Source organism: Drosophila melanogaster, chromosome 2L (assembly GCF_000001215.4).
Source record: "Drosophila melanogaster chromosome 2L".
NCBI lineage: Eukaryota > Metazoa > Arthropoda > Insecta > Diptera > Drosophilidae > Drosophila > Drosophila melanogaster.
The window spans coordinates 11,120,608-11,138,753 of record NT_033779.5 but is presented as its reverse complement, the minus strand read 5'-3'; the positions used below and the strand labels follow the sequence as shown (position 1 = coordinate 11,138,753).

At 46.3% G+C, this 18,146-nt stretch overlaps 6 protein-coding genes across 8 annotated transcripts; 3 read left to right on the top strand and 3 right to left on the bottom strand.

Moving 5' to 3' along the window:
* Positions 1 to 188: 188 nt before the first annotated feature.
* Positions 189 to 2,361, bottom strand: hgo (homogentisate 1,2-dioxygenase). Its single transcript, NM_078820.3, has 8 exons — positions 2,307 to 2,361; positions 1,679 to 1,948; positions 1,424 to 1,610; positions 1,238 to 1,358; positions 1,053 to 1,183; positions 706 to 987; positions 469 to 650; positions 189 to 405 (listed from the first exon to the last, which is right to left on the bottom strand). The coding sequence occupies exons 1-8, from the start codon at positions 2,319 to 2,321 to the stop codon at positions 274 to 276; spliced, it is 1,320 nt and encodes a 439-aa protein (NP_523544.2). The 5' UTR covers positions 2,322 to 2,361; the 3' UTR covers positions 189 to 273.
* Positions 2,362 to 2,750: 389 nt separating this feature from the next.
* Positions 2,751 to 8,017, bottom strand: CG4751 (uncharacterized protein). Its single transcript, NM_135651.3, has 6 exons — positions 7,551 to 8,017; positions 7,133 to 7,490; positions 6,992 to 7,079; positions 6,698 to 6,867; positions 6,384 to 6,632; positions 2,751 to 6,301 (listed from the first exon to the last, which is right to left on the bottom strand). The coding sequence occupies exons 1-6, from the start codon at positions 7,887 to 7,889 to the stop codon at positions 3,267 to 3,269; spliced, it is 4,239 nt and encodes a 1,412-aa protein (NP_609495.1). The 5' UTR covers positions 7,890 to 8,017; the 3' UTR covers positions 2,751 to 3,266.
* Positions 8,018 to 8,108: 91 nt separating this feature from the next.
* RfC38 (Replication factor C 38kD subunit) lies at positions 8,109 to 9,822 on the top strand. Of its 2 annotated transcripts, none has more exons than NM_001298904.1 (2): positions 8,109 to 8,642; positions 8,753 to 9,822. In NM_001298904.1, exons 1-2 carry the CDS (start codon positions 8,583 to 8,585, stop codon positions 9,761 to 9,763), a joined length of 1,071 nt encoding a protein of 356 aa, NP_001285833.1. In that variant the 5' UTR covers positions 8,109 to 8,582; the 3' UTR covers positions 9,764 to 9,822. The 2 variants fall into 2 exon arrangements, with proteins under 2 accessions (NP_001285833.1, NP_609494.1); NM_135650.3 differs by having other exon boundaries at positions 8,437 to 8,642.
* On the bottom strand, positions 9,419 to 14,977 carry Nup160 (Nucleoporin 160kD). 2 transcript variants are annotated; one of them, NM_135649.2, is made up of 14 exons: positions 14,779 to 14,977; positions 14,612 to 14,714; positions 14,067 to 14,558; positions 13,828 to 14,009; positions 13,345 to 13,754; positions 12,605 to 13,271; positions 12,434 to 12,539; positions 12,204 to 12,365; positions 11,906 to 12,148; positions 11,732 to 11,850; positions 11,062 to 11,676; positions 10,475 to 10,996; positions 10,021 to 10,418; positions 9,419 to 9,947 (listed from the first exon to the last, which is right to left on the bottom strand). In NM_135649.2, exons 1-14 carry the CDS (start codon positions 14,873 to 14,875, stop codon positions 9,828 to 9,830), a joined length of 4,236 nt encoding a protein of 1,411 aa, NP_609493.1. In that variant the 5' UTR covers positions 14,876 to 14,977; the 3' UTR covers positions 9,419 to 9,827. The 2 variants fall into 2 exon arrangements, with proteins under 2 accessions (NP_609493.1, NP_001285832.1); NM_001298903.1 differs by having other exon boundaries at positions 9,762 to 9,947.
* Positions 14,978 to 15,186: 209 nt separating this feature from the next.
* On the top strand, positions 15,187 to 16,180 carry Csl4. The gene is made up of 2 exons (NM_135648.2): positions 15,187 to 15,442; positions 15,497 to 16,180. Exons 1-2 carry the CDS (start codon positions 15,284 to 15,286, stop codon positions 15,950 to 15,952), a joined length of 615 nt encoding a protein of 204 aa, NP_609492.1. The 5' UTR covers positions 15,187 to 15,283; the 3' UTR covers positions 15,953 to 16,180.
* An 859-nt stretch (positions 16,181 to 17,039) lies between these two features.
* Dnaaf4 (Dynein axonemal assembly factor 4) lies at positions 17,040 to 18,112 on the top strand. Its single transcript, NM_135647.3, has 2 exons — positions 17,040 to 17,335; positions 17,456 to 18,112. The coding sequence occupies exons 1-2, from the start codon at positions 17,169 to 17,171 to the stop codon at positions 18,009 to 18,011; spliced, it is 723 nt and encodes a 240-aa protein (NP_609491.1). The 5' UTR covers positions 17,040 to 17,168; the 3' UTR covers positions 18,012 to 18,112.
* Positions 18,113 to 18,146: the final 34 nt, after the last annotated feature.

Sequence of the window (18,146 nt, the reverse complement as noted above, 5' to 3'; positions counted from 1 at the left end):
ACTGGCGTCCATTGCGGTTTATGTGTTGCCAAATTAGCAATATCTCTTTAACAATATTTTACATTATTATTATACAAATTCCAGAAAAATATTCCATCATTTTGCTGTTCAATTTGTCCGTCCAGTTAAAAAGCTGAGTTATTCAATTATTTATATTTTACATCAAATGAAATAGGTACTCAGTTTGCCGAATGGATTTTTCCCAAATAACAACATTTACTAATAAAATTAATTGTAATTTTATCATAACGTGTTTTGCTTCAGTTAAATATGCTAATTTTTAGTTATTTGAAAGTTGTTCTTCAGCGCCTGCCAGCATTCGTAATATGCGGCATCCAGTTTTTGGCAGGTCTCCTCGCCCCACTTGGTAACGGCCAAACTTAGAGAGGATTCGAACATGAAGGCCTTCAAGGAAGTATATAACTAGGTTACTAAGCCCCATTCCAGACTATCAATAATCCAACCCACCTGAGTTCCCTCGGCCACGCGTTCCGGCACCAGTTTGGCATTCGAGGCACCTTCAAAGCACTTGACATCTGGACCATGTGGCGTCATCATGGAATGGAGGGTCGCTCCTCCTGCCGCAAAGCCATCCTCCTTGGCCTCATACTTGCCCAGAATTAGGCCCATGAACTCGCTCATGCAGTTCCCTAAAAATAAAGATGACCATCAGATGGAAATGATAGTAACTTAATATGCACATACTGTGGTAATAGGGTGGCCTGAAGGTGTGCTCCTGCACTGACCAACGGGGTGGAAAGATCACAAAGTCTGCTATGGCCGTTCCAGCTCGTAAGCTGGGACAAGTGAGCACGGTAAAAATGCTGGGGTCACAATGGTCAAAGCTAACCGAGTTAATCACCATGAACTTGGACAGATCGTACTTGAAGGGCACATAGTTACCATGCCAAGCCACCACATCGAAGACGGTGTGATTTTGCTTGGCCACGAAGAGGCGACCTTGGAATTTCGAAATTACCTGGAAGTCTTTTTAAAAGAGTTTATTTCTCAATCAATTTTCAATTTATTATTAAATGTGCGCTGGTATTTACCCTTTACATCCCGATCATCGAACCACGCCACAGGAGTCTCGAAATCTCTGGGATTGGCCAAACCATTAGCACCAATGGGACCCAAGTCCGGCAAAACGAAGTGATCATCATAGACCTCCAGGATATAACCCCTAAAAACCGTAATGGATTAATTTTGGTGATCATTATGTAAACTTCTTCCTTACCTAGAAGGAGAATCCACATTTACAGCAAATCGTATTCCCTGTGGTATAACGCAGATCTCATTTGGGGCTACAGACATCCTTCCAAACTCTGTGGTTATATCTAAGACTCCTTGCTGGGGCACTAAATCAATGATTAAAAATGTGAGTTACCTTCCAACACTCAAGGATAACAACTGATCATCTTACCAATCAAAAAATCACCATCGCTGTTATAGAAAGCTGAGTTATCCATCGAGCCATTGCAGGAGTAAATGTGTATGGCAAGACCATGACGAGATCTGGGATCTCCCGCTCCACAAACCGTGTGCAAGCCTTCCACAAAGTTCACATTTTTTCCATCCTTTGGAGGCAAGTCAAAGGGTTTCCAACGAAGCTAAGTCATGCATAAAATAATATATATATGTATATAAGTTTTTATTGATATCGAACTATTATAATCACCTGGTTTGGATTCGGTGGCTGCTCATCCCAGTTTTGACTAAAGTACTCAGCTCCCTTGAAGGGCTGGAATGGAAGGTGCGCGGCAGAGGGCAACTTCCTGTAGAGCCACGTGCGCATATTCTCCGTCCTGGGCGCAGTGAAGGCACTTCCGGATAGCTGCTCCGCATAGAGTTTGTATGGGCACACTTGAGGTGAGTTCTGTCCCACTGGCAAGGAGTTGGGATACCGCTCATCCTCAGATGAGAAGTGAGACCCAAAACCCGAGAGGTACTATAATGTAAAATAAATACATTTGAGTAACATTCCTCTTCAAGTTTAAAATGCACGCCATATCAATATCAATTTTATCACCAAACACCAACAAAATAAACTAGAGGTAATAAACTAATTCAAGACGATAACTTGTTTTTTTTACAACTTATAACTTATTAACATGTACATATTTATATATTTGCCACGCAATGCATTAGTTTAGAAAACTAACTCAAATCTCACAATATGATATGACAATAGATACACTGTTCTAATATCTTATCTGCACAATCTGTCTAACTTTCAAAAACAGAAAGTTACGTTTATCTCGATTTTAAACACTAGCACAGAATTATTATATTCATAGAGCGATCACCTTGTATTCCGACATGTCTGTTCCTCCGGCGGTTTATAGAAGCACTGAAATTTACGGATCATAGACGAGCCCTACTTATATATGCTCGATCCAGTCAGGCCACTTGTTCTCCATCGCTACATGGCGAGTATTTTGAATACTTGCCGGAGAAACTGGTCCCCGTGCAAAGGCCGGCCCCCTAAAATGCGGCGAATGATACCAGAGATAAACACCTGCCCCCCAGTTGTTGATGCGTGCGGATTGTTTTGATTTTGTTACCAACTAAATAGAACCACTGGAAAGCATACGTGATTCGCTTAGCATAGCGGTTATACTGGTTTAAAAATGGGCTATACTTCTTTAAATATAGCCGAGCAATTTTATAATAGTAAGCCGTGCTGCTTAGCGTAAATAATTTTTATAAATATACTTATCCTGCAGCAAAGAATATAACACAGATGCTGTAAACTAAGTAACTAGTCGTTTAATTTATTGCGGCAAAGATTCAAAGTTATAGTTTATACGGTAGGCAATACAATACACAGTGATGTGTGCGCTGTCTGTATATTAAAATACTTAAAGTACTTTTATGCGGTAATTAAACCTAAATTAGTAAGAGTACATTAAATTATACGTTTAAGGACATACAGCGCTCGTGAGGTGAATAAAAGCGGAAATTCACTCGTAGGACTGGCGAAATCTATACGGATGATGATTGTTTCGATTGAGATATGCACGGCATATCCTAGTTGTAAAAAATAATCCAAAGTATACAAAGTACATTTTTTGAAAATTCATAAACTTAAGAAAAAGAAGACGAACATTTTAAAATAATTATCCCGGGATTTACTGATTGGGCGATTAAAATGACCGACTTTGGTTTGCTAATGGATGCAAACGCGGCATTACGTATGGGAATATATACTGTTGGGAAAATACTGCGACTTCGATTGCGCTGGCAAGGATTCCGATTCAGCCATCCTAGTCGTGCGACAGATTCAAGATATCATCGCCCATGTTGTTTTTCGGCATCTTTGCCGGCGGTGGTGCAGCCAGATCCGCCACCGAAGCGAATTCCATGCGCTTCTTGGGCACTCCGCCGCTGCCGAGCAGCGCTCCTGGCGGTGCCAACTCTCCGTAGAGGCGGCCTATGTCCGGCGAGGGTCGTCGATGCGAAGAACCGCTGCTACCATCGGAGGGGGCCGGCGATGGTGTGTTCGAGGGCACACTCGATATGGCCAGGTCCACGGCACTGAAGTTGTACTTGCCACCAGAGTTGGAGTTGCTGCCTCCGCCGCCGCTACCGCCACTGCTAGCCGATTTCGTGGGCGTCAGACGCTCCAAAGCAGGAGATGCCGATGATTCCCGGGTACGCGCCGATGAAGGCGTTGTGGACTTCGGTGGTTTCATCATCATGGCCGACAGCGATTCCTGCTGAATCTTAAACAGCGCCGATGGAGTCATGAACATATTATTAGCGGCCAGTGTGGTTTTTGACAACGGATCCGGTATGCCGTATTTGCCATGTTGCTGCTGAAAGAAGGCAGCGTAGTCCTGCATCTTTTCCTGCGCCAAGGCATTATAGTATGCTGCTTGATTGGATAGGGATGAGGGTGAAGACATTCCGGAAACCCCTGAGTTGCCGGCGGAGCTGCCTGACTTCATGGCATTGGCTGAGGACCCAGCTCCCACTACGGCTCCCGAGGGCGTGGCAAACAGGGCGTCCAAGTCGGCCGCAGCTTTATTTTGGCGATAAAGCAATGCCTTAATCTCCGAATCCTGCTTCTCCAGCTGCAGCAACTGATTTAGCATATCGCTCTGAATGTCCTTCTGCTTTTGCTTAGACCCACCTCCGCTCGCACCTCCTCCGACTCCAACTCCCGATGAGAGAAGAGCGGATAGCTCATTGTGGGCTCCAGCCATGTGCTTGTTGGAGGACATCGCCGCTGCAAATTGATTGTTGGGATCAAACAACTTGGTGTAGGTCTGCAATAAAGCCGTGTAGTCCGCTTGCGCAGCCGCCTGCTGTTGTTGCTGCTGCTGCTGCTGCTGATGTTGCTGCTGCTGTAACTGTTGCTGCTTCTTGGACGAGCTGCTGTTGGAACTACCACTAGAGGCGGTCTGTGGAGGCGGTGGTATTGAGGCAGCTGCCACTGCCATCTGCTGCTGCAGGAACGCGTTGAGGTCGTTGCTCTGCTTACTTTGCTGCATGTAGGAGTCATAGCCGAGCAATTTTGATGCCTGAATAAGGTTGTTGTAGTCGGCACTGAGAGCAGCTGCTGCCGCTGCTGCTGGCGAAGATTTCGAGGACTTGCTGGATGATGAGTTTGAGGATTGACCTCCAGTCAGAGCGTTAGCAGCAGGCACTCCCAGTCCGGCACCTGTCAGATAGCTGTAGTCTGATCCAAAGCCCAAGGTGCCCAGGGTGGTGGCTCCGAGGGCTTCCGCCTGCTGGAGGAGTAGTGCTGCATATTCCGGAGACCGGATGAGCTCGCTCATTTTTAACGGATCGTTTTTTAGTTCATCCAGCTCCTTCATCAATTTCGTTTTATACGAATTGGAAGTTGAGCTGGAGTTCGAGGAGGAGGATGAGGACGAGGACTTCGATGATCGTTCCGACTTGGACTTGCTACTGCTATGGGCGTTGCTGTTTCCGCTGCCTCCGATTCCCACACCCGTGGGCAGCGGCATATTGAAGCTATTCGAGTAGGCAGCCACCGCTGCTGCCACATTGGGGTCATTCAAACCGGACGATGCAGAGGCATTGCTTTGCTTAGAGCCACCCACCTTGGCTGCTGCCGCCGCCAACTGGTTTAGAGAGGAGCTGCCGTAATCCTTGCGCTGCTGCTGGAAGAGCGCAGCCAAATCGCCTTGAAGGAAGTTCGGAGGAAGCTGCCCCGCCAACTGAGCCAAACTAGCAGCCATCAGATCATTGGCCGTGGGCAGACAAGCGGCAGCTGGAGGCACCAAAGCTGCTGCAGCTGCCTCATATTTGTTCGGCGTAATGCTGGGGCTGTTTCGAGCAATATCGCTGACGCTAAACTTGCCCGGACTGGGCGCTGGCGAGTTGCGTGTGCGGGAGGTGGATGCGTGTGACGAGGTATCCGATTTGGCGGGCGACGGTGATGCCCTAACTGGAACCTCAAACTTGGCGGGACTGGCGGAGTTCGATTGTATAGTTATTGGGCTGTCCCTGGGCGAGGCATTCAAAGCGGAGGTCAGGGCCGAAGTCGTCACTGCAGGTGTGATGGCAGGTGGCGCAGTAACTGCGGGAACTTGGGGTGGTAGCAGCTGGCTGGGCGTTGCTGGCAAAACTGGAGCTCCTAAATTGGGCAGCACTGGCGGTAGACTCGTCGGATTGGGCGTGGCCAGAGGGGATAGCATCCGCACGGGGTTCATATTTAGACCGGACGGCATGCAGAGCTGCTCCTGAAGGGACATCACCTTAAGTTCACTTGCCTTTTGCTCCGCCTGTGCGTTAGATTCCTCCTCCGCCTTTCGGCCACTGTCCTCCAAACCACCCATAGCTTCACTGAACTGCTCCTCTTTAGGCGGATTTATCTTGACATCCCCGCTTAGATCCATAAGGACAACAGGTTTGTCTTCCTCCTTAACCTCCAGGTCATCATTGTCGATGATCTTGATAGTCTTGGGTGGAATGAAGTCGTCTTCCTGCTCACAATCCAGCACTGCACATATCCAGTTCCAGAGCGCTTTATCGCTCTGCTTGGAGGGAAACTTTGGGTAGAGTGTGTTTTTCAGCTTTTCGTTGTAGGTAACGTCGTTGTTATAGATGTTCCGGAACTTGACCATCTCGCTCCGGTACTGCGAGTAGTAGTCCACGCACAGCTGTATCTCAGAGCGCACCTCCTCGGGTATCTCCTTGTCCGGCAGCACCGAATACTGCATCAGCATTGGACGGCCATACTCCATGGACTGTCTGTTCTCGTTGGGCGGAACAATCCAAATACACTTGACCACCGACTCCAGGGTAGGGTTTTCATCGTAGTAAGGGGCTGTAAGATAAAATGTATTATTCGATTAAGGCTGAGATGAAGTATTTGCGCAGAATTTAAAAGGCCATTGGATAACACATACATATAATTAGGGAGACACAGGGCGTATAGGTGAGATCGCTGGCACCGCGCATTTTGATTTGATAGTCCAACTGTGCATCGCAGTCGCGCAACGTAGGTTCCGCCTGAAACTTGGGATGCGAGTGATACCATCCAACCAACAGCAATTGATCCTGAATCATCATCTTTTGAATATCACGCTCCACTTCGCCGGCTCGCTGTCGATCAAAGCGCGTGCTGCGACAAGGATATGTCTTTGTGATGGATAGAGCTGAAATGAAAAAAACATGTAGAAAATGCCTATGCAGTATAAATCGCAAGCCGAGCCGGACTCACTGTGTGTGTTCATGTCCCAGGTGCCACCTAGATAGCCGCACACCTCACGCACCGTCAAGTGGCAGTGAAAATCCGCCAGCAAGAGGGCAGAGGAGTTCACTGTAATGAGGAAGGGCTGCAATTTCCCCACCGAAGTAAACGGCACCGATTCAATCAACATGTTGGCGTCGCTGTGGATAAATAGAATTGGATTAAAATACCATCCAGCATATAGATTTAAACTAAAAGCAAGCCAGACTATTCTTTTAAAGAACCAACCCCCCTCAAAATTCAGTACGCATTTGGTCTACTCACTGTACTACGTTGCGATTCGAAACGGTATTATGTGCGAAAACGGTTCGCTTGACGACAATCTCCGGGGTGTCAGTCTTGCGTTCAGCATCTATGGATTCGATGGAATTAGCAAGGATTATAAAGCAAGTGAGCTTTACCTACCCAGTTCACAATCATCTAGCGGCGTCTCCTTTTGCAACGCGCACTTTCGCAAATACGTGTTCTTGTAGGCGTCCAGCTTCTTTCCCTTGTACTTGACCGAGGCCCAGCCGCAGCCGCTCTTCTTGTCCGGATTGATGATCCGCTTGCAGTGCATTGCCCAGGCGCTGGGCGTGAGGAATATTGTCTCAGTCTCATGGGATTTGATCTTACCGTCGGCCAGTAGATCGCCAACGAACTTCTGGCCCAGATATTCGATAGTCATTAAGCCCAGGCCCGGCTGCAGGACATTGGCAGCCATCAGCGTTTGCAGTGTGACGGTGCGTCCGGTGCCATTGAAGCCCTCGTAGTTCTCCTTGGTCTAAAGGGTTTGAATAGAAAATATTATACATTTTCAAAAAGCTTAAGGTATCTCGCTCACCTCATCGTCGTTGTCCTCGTCGCCAGCATCGCTATCCACATCCTTGTCGCACATGTTGTCCTCCAGTATGGCTACAGGTGCTGCACCATCCGTGGGCGGTGGCCCAGGGTCCGGAGTGACGTCCACAGCTCCGGTCGTCGCTGGTGCACGCTCCCCCTCCTCCGCTTGCACCCCTTCGCCAACACAATCGTTTGTTATTTGCAGTGGCGGCGGCGGCGGCGGCTGCAGCACCTCCCCCTCCACTTCACCGTCACCATCACAGTCTCCCTCGCCATCGGAACTGCTCAGCACCTGGTTCTCGCCTGACTCGTCCACACCATGTTCCACTCCGTTCTCCATGCGTTCTTGTCGCGAATTCTGTGCAATTCTACGGATATTTTACTTCCAAGATACTTAAGTTTTGCGAAAAAAAACTGATGGATGCAGTAAGGTAGCTGCTTTTTCTACCCAGAATACCGAAACTCATTAAAACCGCCAACCCACGGTCACACTTGCTAGCGGTCCAATTTTAACCGGTAAAAACGGAGGAATGGCGTTGCCATACATAACATGAGAAGCATTGAATCGGTTATTTATTACAGAAACACAAGAAATGTTTTTGTTTTCAAATGTTTATTTATCATAAAAGAGTTCAAGTCTTTTAGGCATTTTCGTAATCATTTATTTTGAAATCCATTAATTTTACTTGTTTTATCGTTGGTTTTAGTCGTGGCACGAAAACAGTGTAAATGTAATAATATTACTTTAAAATTAATTTTAATTGTGATCTGTTAAAGTATTTAATTTTTTAAATCATTCAAGCCGAAATAATCATTTGAAAATATGTGCGTGGCAAATTTAATGAAACCTCTAAACATCGATATCACAGCGTAGAAATCGACAATAATCATCAAAAACATCGAAGCTTGCAGCATTACTAGAAATAGTCAGCGGAAAAGGCGCGCATTAAATTGTTTTGTTAAATTACTTTTACGGTCAGAAAGTAACTTAAAATACATCCAATTACTATCGTATTTTACATGCGTTAACGAAATGGCACTTTGGGTGGATAAATACCGTCCGCGGGAGCTGTCCAAATTGGACTTCCACAAGGTAAATCAGCGAGGAAACCGGCGCATACATCTATATAGCTGGCCCATATATTAAAGTATCTCTTTTTAAAAAGGTTTTTTATTTTATGATTTTTGCTAATTTCGATGCAGGATCAAGCGGAGAACCTACGCAACCTTTGCAAGCAGAGCGATTTTCCTCATCTGATGTTCTACGGACCCTCGGGTGCTGGCAAGAAGACACGCATCATGTGCCTGCTACGGGAGATGTACGGATCCGGCGTTGAGCGGTTGAGGAGCGAGACCATGACATTCACCACGCCATCCAATCGGAAGGTAGAGGTGATGACGGTCAGCAGCAACTACCACTTGGAGGTGAATCCCTCCGACGCTGGCATGTACGACCGCACGGTGGTGATCGATCTCATCAAGCAGGTGGCCCAGACGCATCAAATTGAGATTAGTGGCCAACGGGAATTCAAGGTGATTGTAATTTCGGAGGGCGACGAACTCACCAAGGATGCCCAGCACGCCCTGCGCCGTACGATGGAGAAATATGTGGCCACGTGCCGGATAATCATATCGGTGAACTCCACATCTCGGATCATTCCGGCCATACGGTCGCGTTGCCTGGGCATACGGGTGGCGGCTCCCAACGAAACGGAGATCGTGTCCATCTTGCAGAACACTTGCAAGCGGGAGGGACTCGCACTGCCCGTGGAGCTGGCCAAACGGGTTGTGGACAAGTCGGAGCGCAATCTCAGGCGAGCACTTTTGATGCTGGAGGCCGCCAAGGTGGCCAAGGCGCCGTTTACCGCCAATCAGGAGATTCCCGACCTGGACTGGCAGGTGTTCCTGCGTGAGACAGCATCTCAGATTATCAGTGAGCAAACGCCTGCCAAACTGGAGAAGATCCGCGAACGCCTGTACGAGCTACTCACGCAAGGCGTTCCACCTAATCTCATATTCCGCGGCCTGGTCGAACAGCTGGTTAACAATTGTGATATGTCCATCAAGGCAAAGACGCTCGAGTTCGCCACCGAGTACGAGCACCGGATGCAGTCCGGCGCCAAGCACATTTTTCATCTTGAAGCGTTCGTCGCTCAGTTTATGAACATCTATAAAAAGTTCCTTTCTGAGCTGGACATGACGGATGATTTTTAAACGATTTACACGCTTTAGCATTTAATTCAAAAAACTTATTAAATAAACTGATTTAAACGAACTATTAACGTTCTTCCTGAAGATCCGTTCGCATCTGCAGAACGGCCATGCTCATCTTATCATCGGTGGTGCGCTTTATGGTCTCAATATATCTTTGAACTTCTTCTTCGAGTTTAAAGTAAGCCTAAAATAGGAATAGATTTGGAATATGATTGGAATGTATTTTGAGTAGAACGAAATTTATATGTATGACTTACCATTTCATAATCAAGATCATCCTTGCCATTAATCTTTAAACCGTGCAGCAGCAAATCGATCGTGCTGATGGGGAAGCAGAGCTGTGGGTTTGCTATGTTCACCGCGTGTTTGAATTCGAAATACTCGCTACCTGCTCCCAGCATGCCGGCGATTATTTCACATCCCAGATCTGCGGCTTCCAGCAGACGATTGTGTTTCACAAGTAAGTGGAGCAGTTCCCGGGAGTGGGATAACTTGTAGGAGTTTATCAGCCACTGGGGCAAGAAGGCGTTTAACCCGAGAAGCCTTTGAACCACGCTCTTTCTTATCAAGGTGGAGTCTTTTGCCTCGTTATCCACAACCAGTTTTTGAAGTAAAGTCCAGGCCATATCGGCAGCATTACTTCGATGAGGTAGATCTGTTATAAGACATATAGTAAGCCTCTTTTTTTCATACACGTTAAAAAATCCCTACCTGCCATGTCGTTGTTTTGCAGCCAGTTCCAGGCGTCCGACGACTTGTCCTCAGTGGCAGCAACACAAGCGGATGTCAGACTCTCGAATATGGGGAGCACAGAGAACGAGTGTCCCCGCGAAAGTTTCAATGCCGCGGTGTACAGGCCGGAACTAGCCAGCAGGTATGATAGCTCCTCGGGTGTGGCCCGCTCGTAGGCAGCTGTATCTTTGCGGTAGAAGGAAAGCTCACGTAAAGCTTCTGCGTGCACCAGTTCCCTTCGGATATCAGCCAGCTCTAGAACAACCACCTCCTGGCCTCTCTTGTCCTCGTCACATTTGGGCTCACCATCGTCGTTATCCTGATCTATGGTAATCACCTGCTCATCACCAAGAACAGGCTTGGCAATCCATCTGTAGCGGCTGTCAACTAGGTGCAAACAGTTTAGGCAAATTAACAGCGAGGAGCAACGTTTCTCTAGCGCGTTTGGTGCATCGCTGTCTACTTGAAACCGCATGGCCTGCTCATACATAACCGTAGAAGCTGTTCGGAAACAAATTATTAATGCAAGAAGAAATGGAAGAAAATAAAGTAATTTTTATGCAAACCTTTTCTCATGTTACCCTTGTTCGTATGGAATGCATACAAAAAGTTGTAGACTTCGTTCTGATCGATGCTCATTGATCGTGCCCGGGATTCAACAATGCTCTCGAACTCGTCTTGCAACCCGATGTAGGAGAACTGCATAAGCAGTGGCAGACATTTATTCTGGAACAGCGTTATGACCAACTGGCGAAGGCAATCCTTACGCCTTGAAATATCTGCATTGTTGACTAAGGCGGTGTACGCCTCCACGTAGTGTCCCAACTGCAGATGATTATTGAACACTATTGACTGGAACATGGGCAACTGAGGATCATCTGGCTGCAGCACCCTAATGGCCATGTCAGCCAGTTGAATAATGTAGTCCAATGCGGAATGCTGTTCAAAGAGCTGGATAACCTTAAGATAGTAGTGAACAATTGCCAGTTTTGTGTCTTCGGGGGAAATTGTATCGCCACGGCTGACGCTATTCTGTAATTTGCCGTATAGAGGGGTATTTTTCAGTACATGCTCAAAGAGGAAGTCATCCTCCACAATGCCAGACTCCGCCTCGTGAAAGAGATGCACGGCCTTGTGGGCCTCACCGCAATCCAATAGAGATACGGCTAGCATAAAGCGTCCTGCGGAAAAAAAGGATTAATTTCAAAGCTGGGAAAACTAGCAAATAATGCATACTGGCATGTTTTTGTACGGAACACCAGTTTGACAAAATGCGCACGTAATCCTGAACAATGATGTGATGACAGGTCCCAAATAACCATTCCGGAAATACGTAAATCGGAGATCCCGGCCAACTAAGAGATGTTTGAAACTTAAAACATGATCAATTTTTCTATATATTATACGCACAGCATCTTATTGATGTATCCAACAAGTTGGAGCAAAGACTGGCGTAGATTCAATTGCTCCGAGTCCAGCGACAAACTGTCATGCTTCAGCAGCATAGTCAAGGCGCTGAACAGACCTTTCGATTCCAGGAACAGTCGGAGCAGAGTGGTCTGATCGTTCCCATTATGTTTCAGATGGCTGGAGTATGGTCGATTATAGCCGCTGAAAAGTTGGGCGCGGCTCAATCGTTGAATAGATGCCTCGCTAAAATTAAAATAGAAGTTAGAACTGTGCAATACAATCAATTATATATCCTTACAATCCAGCTGGGGTACTCGATGAAATGGGTGTCTCGGCAATCCAAACCAGTGTATAATATGAGTTCAAATAATTTAAATTTGTTAAAACATTTTCGCTTTCCATTTCGTTCTGACCATAAGCCATGTACTGCAATACCAAAAGGTTTCGGCAAACAGAAAACCTAGGGACACATGATTTAATAAATGATAAACCAAGTTCAAAGTTTTTTAAACTATTACGAAAGCTCACCGTATCATTGCCATTTGCTTCACTGTTTCGGACAAAATAGAAAGTCCATATTCGCTACCCATTAGAGCCCCAGACGACTGCAAGAAGCGCGTAGAAAGGGAGTAATCTATAAAGTAGAAATGAAATATATGAATCATTTTCAAACATTATATATATTTATAAGTAATTTACCATGCGGCGGTTCATCTGGATCAATCATACACAGCACATCGAGCAGCATTTCCAAAGCGGGTTCAAGATTTGGTATATTCTGCAGCTTCTGTTGGATTTGCCTCACACAGTTTGATGGCAATATTGGACCATTATCATCGATCATACTGATTCTAGCCACCAGCTTAGATATTACTTCAACCGGTGACTCCCGCTGGTAAAGCTGTTTATCTAGCTCGATTTTAATGTCCTCCGAAATTAGTTTATCAAGCAGTGTCACCACATTCATGAGCTCCACAAAACCCTTGGCCATTTCGGGATCGTTGCGAAATAGTGGCGCCACATATGTCGCCACTTCATCGTTATGCTCGCCGATGAGCAACAGGTGCTCGAGCACTTCGCAGGGGCGCAGCAATGCGAATGATTGCCTTCTAACCAAACATACTGCATCCATTCCACCAAGAACGGCGAGTCCTGTCGGCTCGGAAAGCTTAATGTGATACTGTTCGCAGCAGGAGTAAAAGCGATCCCACAGCCGAGTGGATATCTCCAAGTACTCCTCATCGGTGACCACAAAGTCTTTCAGTTCGTTTTGGATTTCATCTTCCACGGCCTGGCATACCTGCTCCTTGAGCACTGACATGGAAAGTTGCTTTACATCGAATTGCAGGTTAACGCGTCTGAACATCTACGATACAAAAAATTCAAATTACTAAACTATTCCAATAATTCATAATAAAGAATGTTTTGGTTATACTCACATATAAAGCCTTGGCAATTACATTTCGGTCAAATCGACCAGGATGAAATATATAGCTGCAGTAAGTTTCGCGTGGATCCACTCCCTGCTCCATGGTGAGACAATACCGATCCGGTGGCGGTTCTAGAGCAGCCGAAACCCATTTGATTGCGTTGTTGGAGGCAAAATATGCTGCCGAGACATGGAAATCGCCTTCAGCGTTGCTCCAAAGGGCCCAGATGTGCGAGGATGTGGCATCGAAGTCGACCAAATCCGTTTGCGGCGCCGGCACCATGTTCTGCACCAAATTGATAACGCTGGCATCGTCGGCATCGGGCATTATGCTAACGCATATAAACTCAGCTCGGGAATTGTGCGAGAGAAATAGACAGAAGTTTTGATCGCTTATTTTTCGGAGCTGGCTGTTTTGTGCTGTTAAAAAAAAGAATATAATCCCATTATATCTAGATCATAAATCTAAATCGTAATAATATTTTATACTCACGTCCTTGAGCTGCTGAGTCCTGTCCCAGTTCGGTGGAGCAGTTAATGCTGGCTACAGTCTGCAAGTTATCCACTGACCATAGACGCAGCTCATTATTGCGATACAGAACCAGAATGAAAATTTCCCCCCCGATTTCACTGAAAGCCATGGACGTGGCTGCCTCCAACGTTTCAGAGCGGCCGCTACAATGATTAATGAAACATTAGGGATTTGCCATTTATCGAGGTTTATCCACTTACGTGAGGGCACCCTTGAGATTCGACAGAAACCATGGCATTAGCTTCGGCTCCTTGATTTCGTGGGTGATAGTATGGCCGGTGGAGCATTTCATAACGTGAAGCAGTAGTTTGCTCTGATACGCCACCGCAAAGTAGGCTGACTGGGAGTCTTGAGTGAGGTACGATACAGCCGCGTTGGGCATAGTTCCAAAGCCATCCGTGACATAGTAAGTGCTGGGATCATTGATCTTGTCATTGACGTCGTAGAAAATGGACTGGGATAGCAGATCCTCTGGAGAAGCTGCGCCACCTTCCTGCCCAGCGACCTTCAAGGGAAACACATAGCGATGCACACTGCTGACCGTGACCACCAGCAGGGTGACGGATGTACCTTGCTCCGTGAGTGATACATTCAGCACAGCGGAGTCGGTGAATCGCAGACGCAGGTGATTCCTCTGCAGGGAGATGTCCAAACTAACCTCTGATAGTTCCAGGACATCCTGGTATGTCCGCCTGCAAATCAGTGGCCATGTGAAACTAATTTAACGATTCTGATTTGCACTTACCAATATATGAAACGGTTTCTGGTCTGAACATTTTTCGTATTCTTGTAGCAATAGCCGCCGGAGGTTTCGAAGGTTTTTAAATCCTGCAAAGTGCTCTGGGTTCCTACATTTTGCGGAGGAGCATTTGGTTACTCAGAATTTCTCTGGCAATCTTGCACGAAACTCACCCGTGTTAATTTTCACCTCGATCCACTCCGCCGGACTGAGGTTCCGCGGTATGACCTCGCGGTAGCTCATGTTGGCTTGCAGTTTGGATGTGGGCATCTTGCTAGCACAACAAATTAATATAAAAACCTCAACGAAAACGGAAAATTATTGGCGGCACCGGCGTAAACACGCTCAGTAGTAGTGTTGGAAAACGCTTACGCCAGCGGTGCACACCAGGCAAAATAGTCGACATAGCTTTTTATACTCACATACAAAAGTTAATTACAGAAGTTAGTTAAAAATTGTACATTTTCCTAAATGTAATTTCATGACAATAAAGTTTATTATAGCAAAGCAGGAATGATATAAGATGCCTTTAAATCTTGTGATATTAAGAAAGTTGTCGCTAGCATTTTAACAATTGCCACATATTGGTCACACTGCATTGCACGTGTGTTTCCATTTGTTGATGCGGCTTTATTATTTAGTTTATTTTTTAAAATAAAAACTGTCTCTGGCCTAAAAATGAGTGAACAGCAGGATGAGACTGTAGTCTGCCTGCCCGGGGAGCGACTCTGCAGAACCGAGGACAGCATAGTCCTGGGCATAGGCACCTACGAGCAGAATGGCTACATTTACGCCTCCAAGTCTGGAATTGTCAACATCGAAGATTCGGGTGATAAAGTAAGTAATCCTGGCATTTCGTTGACTCTGGGAACCAATTAATCTCCATTTCAGTGCCAGGTGGTTAGTGTGCATAAGCCCGGATTTCATCTAACCATCCCAGCCACCGGAGACGTGGTCACAGCCAGAGTTCTCGTCACAACTCCAAAATTCGCCAAGTGCGCCATTTTCTGCGTACGAAATGTGCTGCTGGAAAGCAGCTACCGCGGACTTCTGCGCAAGGAGGATGTCCGGGAGACCGAAAAAGATCGCGTCGATATCTACAAGTCCTTCCGGCCGGGCGATGTCATCCTGGCGAGGGTCATTAACCAACTGGAGCAGTCCTTCCTCCTGACCACCGCCGAAAATGAACTCGGCGTGGTCATCGCCTATGCCAGTGATTACCGGAAGACCCGGGTGCCCATGGTGCCGGTCGGCTGGAGCGAGATGCAGTGCCCCCAGACCACGATCAAGGAGCCACGGAAAGTGGCTAAAGTTCTGCCTGAGAGTTCAATAAATGCTGTGAAATAAGGTCAATCGCATGTTAATCAGAAGCTTAAATTCATTTGTGGAACTAAAAATGTTTTAGTAAGTGATTATTAGCCAAATAATTATATGTCTTGGCAACCAGAGGACGCTGAATATGGATACAGGTTTATGTTAGCATTTTATTTCCATAGCAACGTTGATAAGTAGCTATTTGACAGTTTACATTATTTCAAATCATTAAATAAATCTATAATTAAGTTGTAAAAGTTCAAAACAAGCTGGTTTCCATAGTTTAGCTTTTATGATTGATACGTATCTTATATTTGTTATTTATTCATGATTGGTTTGTTATAATGATTCAACAAGAGATTAGAATTTAATATTGGATCGTCATGCAATTGCTGTTTTTAAAAGTATCTCTATAGATTCGAAAGTCATGGGAATAGATTAAAGAAATTGTGCGGTAATTTGTTCTAGCAACTTAACAAAACATATTTTATGTTTAAAATAATTCATAAACACAAGGTAATCTAAATATATGCAGGCACATGCACTTTATAGGTTGGCAACATAAAAACTTTTAGGGTAAACGACAGGTACTTATTCCAAGTAATCCGAATTTCAATAACATGCAATTGCACGTGTTCCCAAAAAAAAAAATATATAATCATAAAGGCAAATAGATGGTTGTAAAGGCTCAGGCGTCAGAGGCGTAAAAACCCGTAGCCCGTTGCCAATCAATGTCGCTGGGAGCTGTTGTTGATGGATGACTATTCCTATGCAAATAGCAAATGGAAGTTCGTTTCGCGTGCAGGAGCCGCGACTAATTCAATCAGAGGAGCGGGAGCAGGCAGCCTGGAGCAATGAGCTGCTCCGGGACTAGGCCACCGTGTCTTGTCTTGCCGAAGAAATGCAAATGCATAGGAAAAGTTACAGGTGGATCGGTGGGCAGGGAGCTTAGCGAGTCCTGGGGGATCCAAACAACCAATCATTGTTTGGTCGATGGGAAACGCAGTCGGTTTGTTTCGGTGGTTCGAAGCCCGGTTAATATTCAAATTAAATCGAGGGGGAATACGACCAATATGCGCTGCAAGTGAACAGCCGACGGGTAGTTGGCCCTGTCGTAGTTGTCGTCGTAGAGTCCCCAGTTCCGGCCAGCTCAAAAACATAAGTTCCTTCCTATTGTCAGTCGCAGACCAGCAGCAGAAGAACCACGGCCATAGCAGCGCAAACGAACAGGGAAGCCAAGCAACTCATCATGGTACAGATTTCGCAGACAGAGGAGGACATCAAGATCTCCATCGAACTCAATCGTCTGGTAACCCGCAAGCCGGACGTTGTTCTCCTTCCGCAGTACTTAAAGTTCAACAATCCACCCATCTTCTTTGAGCGTCATCTGGCCCAGGAGATCGACGAGATGGCCAGGTGAGTTAGTAGAGTTTAATAAGTATAAGATTATTTCAGCTTCAGCGAGGTGTTGGGATGAGGATTAAAGCATTTCTGTAATTTGGGACACATATATTAATGGAGTAACTATCTTTACAGCTTTTGTCGCATTTTTAAGAACGAAGCCCGCATTGTGCTGGTTAAGAAAGAGAAGGGCTTATGGCCTGAGATGTTCCAGAAGCTGGACAAGGAGGCACTCATGCAGAAGCGCCTAGAGATCGCCGACCTCATCGTGGAGCGCAACAAGAAGCGGGATGAAAAGGCACTGGAACGTTACGATAACAAGCGGCGGGCGGAGATCCAGAAGGAGATCCAGCGGGAGACAGATATGCGCGAGCGTGTGAAGCAGTTCCAGGAGAACTCGGTGCGCGAAGCTCTGGTAGTGGATGTACGCAAGGAGGCGAAAGCTACGCCCAAGCCAGATACACTGCAGTATCCGCCATCGTCGGGAGGCGCCAGTCGCCTGGCCACGCCCCTCATGCGTCCGCCCATGAGCTCCGTTCGTGGCAGCGGACGGATCAACGTAAACTTCACCACACAGCACAAGCGGGTCACGCCGAAGCGGGAGTCGCAGGCCGCTATGGAGAAGGCATATGCCGCCGCCGGTGGACCCAATGCGAATGTCCAGTCGCCGATGGAGAGCGTCGATGAATAAGCGTTACATGTCAATTAGCGCGTGCGTGCGAGACTGTGCTAATATTCCTATTTTATTATTGCATCAAATAAATCTACAGGTGTTTGTTTAGTTGAATCAGCACTTTAGATGGTTTTAATTTCATGGTTCGGGAAA

Coding starts and splice junctions, on each gene's coding strand:
- hgo (NM_078820.3), bottom strand. Junction 1,611..1,678: donor AGCCACCGAATCCAAACCAG/GTGATTATAATA, acceptor TGCATGACTTAG/CTTCGTTGGAAACCCTTTGA. Junction 1,359..1,423: donor CGATGGTGATTTTTTGATTG/GTAAGATGATCA, acceptor TCATTGATTTAG/TGCCCCAGCAAGGAGTCTTA.
- CG4751 (NM_135651.3), bottom strand. CDS start 7,889: ATGGAGAACGGAGTGGAACATGGTGTGGACGAGTCAGGCGAGAACCAG. Junction 7,080..7,132: donor GCTAGATGATTGTGAACTGG/GTAGGTAAAGCT, acceptor TCGAATCCATAG/ATGCTGAACGCAAGACTGAC. Junction 6,302..6,383: donor CTGTGTCTCCCTAATTATAT/GTATGTGTTATC, acceptor TTTATCTTACAG/CCCCTTACTACGATGAAAAC.
- RfC38 (NM_001298904.1), top strand. CDS start 8,583: ATGGCACTTTGGGTGGATAAATACCGTCCGCGGGAGCTGTCCAAATTG. Junction 8,643..8,752: donor CCAAATTGGACTTCCACAAG/GTAAATCAGCGA, acceptor ATTTCGATGCAG/GATCAAGCGGAGAACCTACG.
- Nup160 (NM_135649.2), bottom strand. CDS start 14,875: ATGCCCACATCCAAACTGCAAGCCAACATGAGCTACCGCGAGGTCATA. Junction 12,540..12,604: donor TCCAGATGAACCGCCGCATG/GTAAATTACTTA, acceptor TCTACTTTATAG/ATTACTCCCTTTCTACGCGC. Junction 12,149..12,203: donor TCGAGTACCCCAGCTGGATT/GTAAGGATATAT, acceptor TTTTAATTTTAG/CGAGGCATCTATTCAACGAT.
- Csl4 (NM_135648.2), top strand. CDS start 15,284: ATGAGTGAACAGCAGGATGAGACTGTAGTCTGCCTGCCCGGGGAGCGA. Junction 15,443..15,496: donor TCGAAGATTCGGGTGATAAA/GTAAGTAATCCT, acceptor TCTCCATTTCAG/TGCCAGGTGGTTAGTGTGCA.
- Dnaaf4 (NM_135647.3), top strand. CDS start 17,169: ATGGTACAGATTTCGCAGACAGAGGAGGACATCAAGATCTCCATCGAA. Junction 17,336..17,455: donor GAGATCGACGAGATGGCCAG/GTGAGTTAGTAG, acceptor CTATCTTTACAG/CTTTTGTCGCATTTTTAAGA.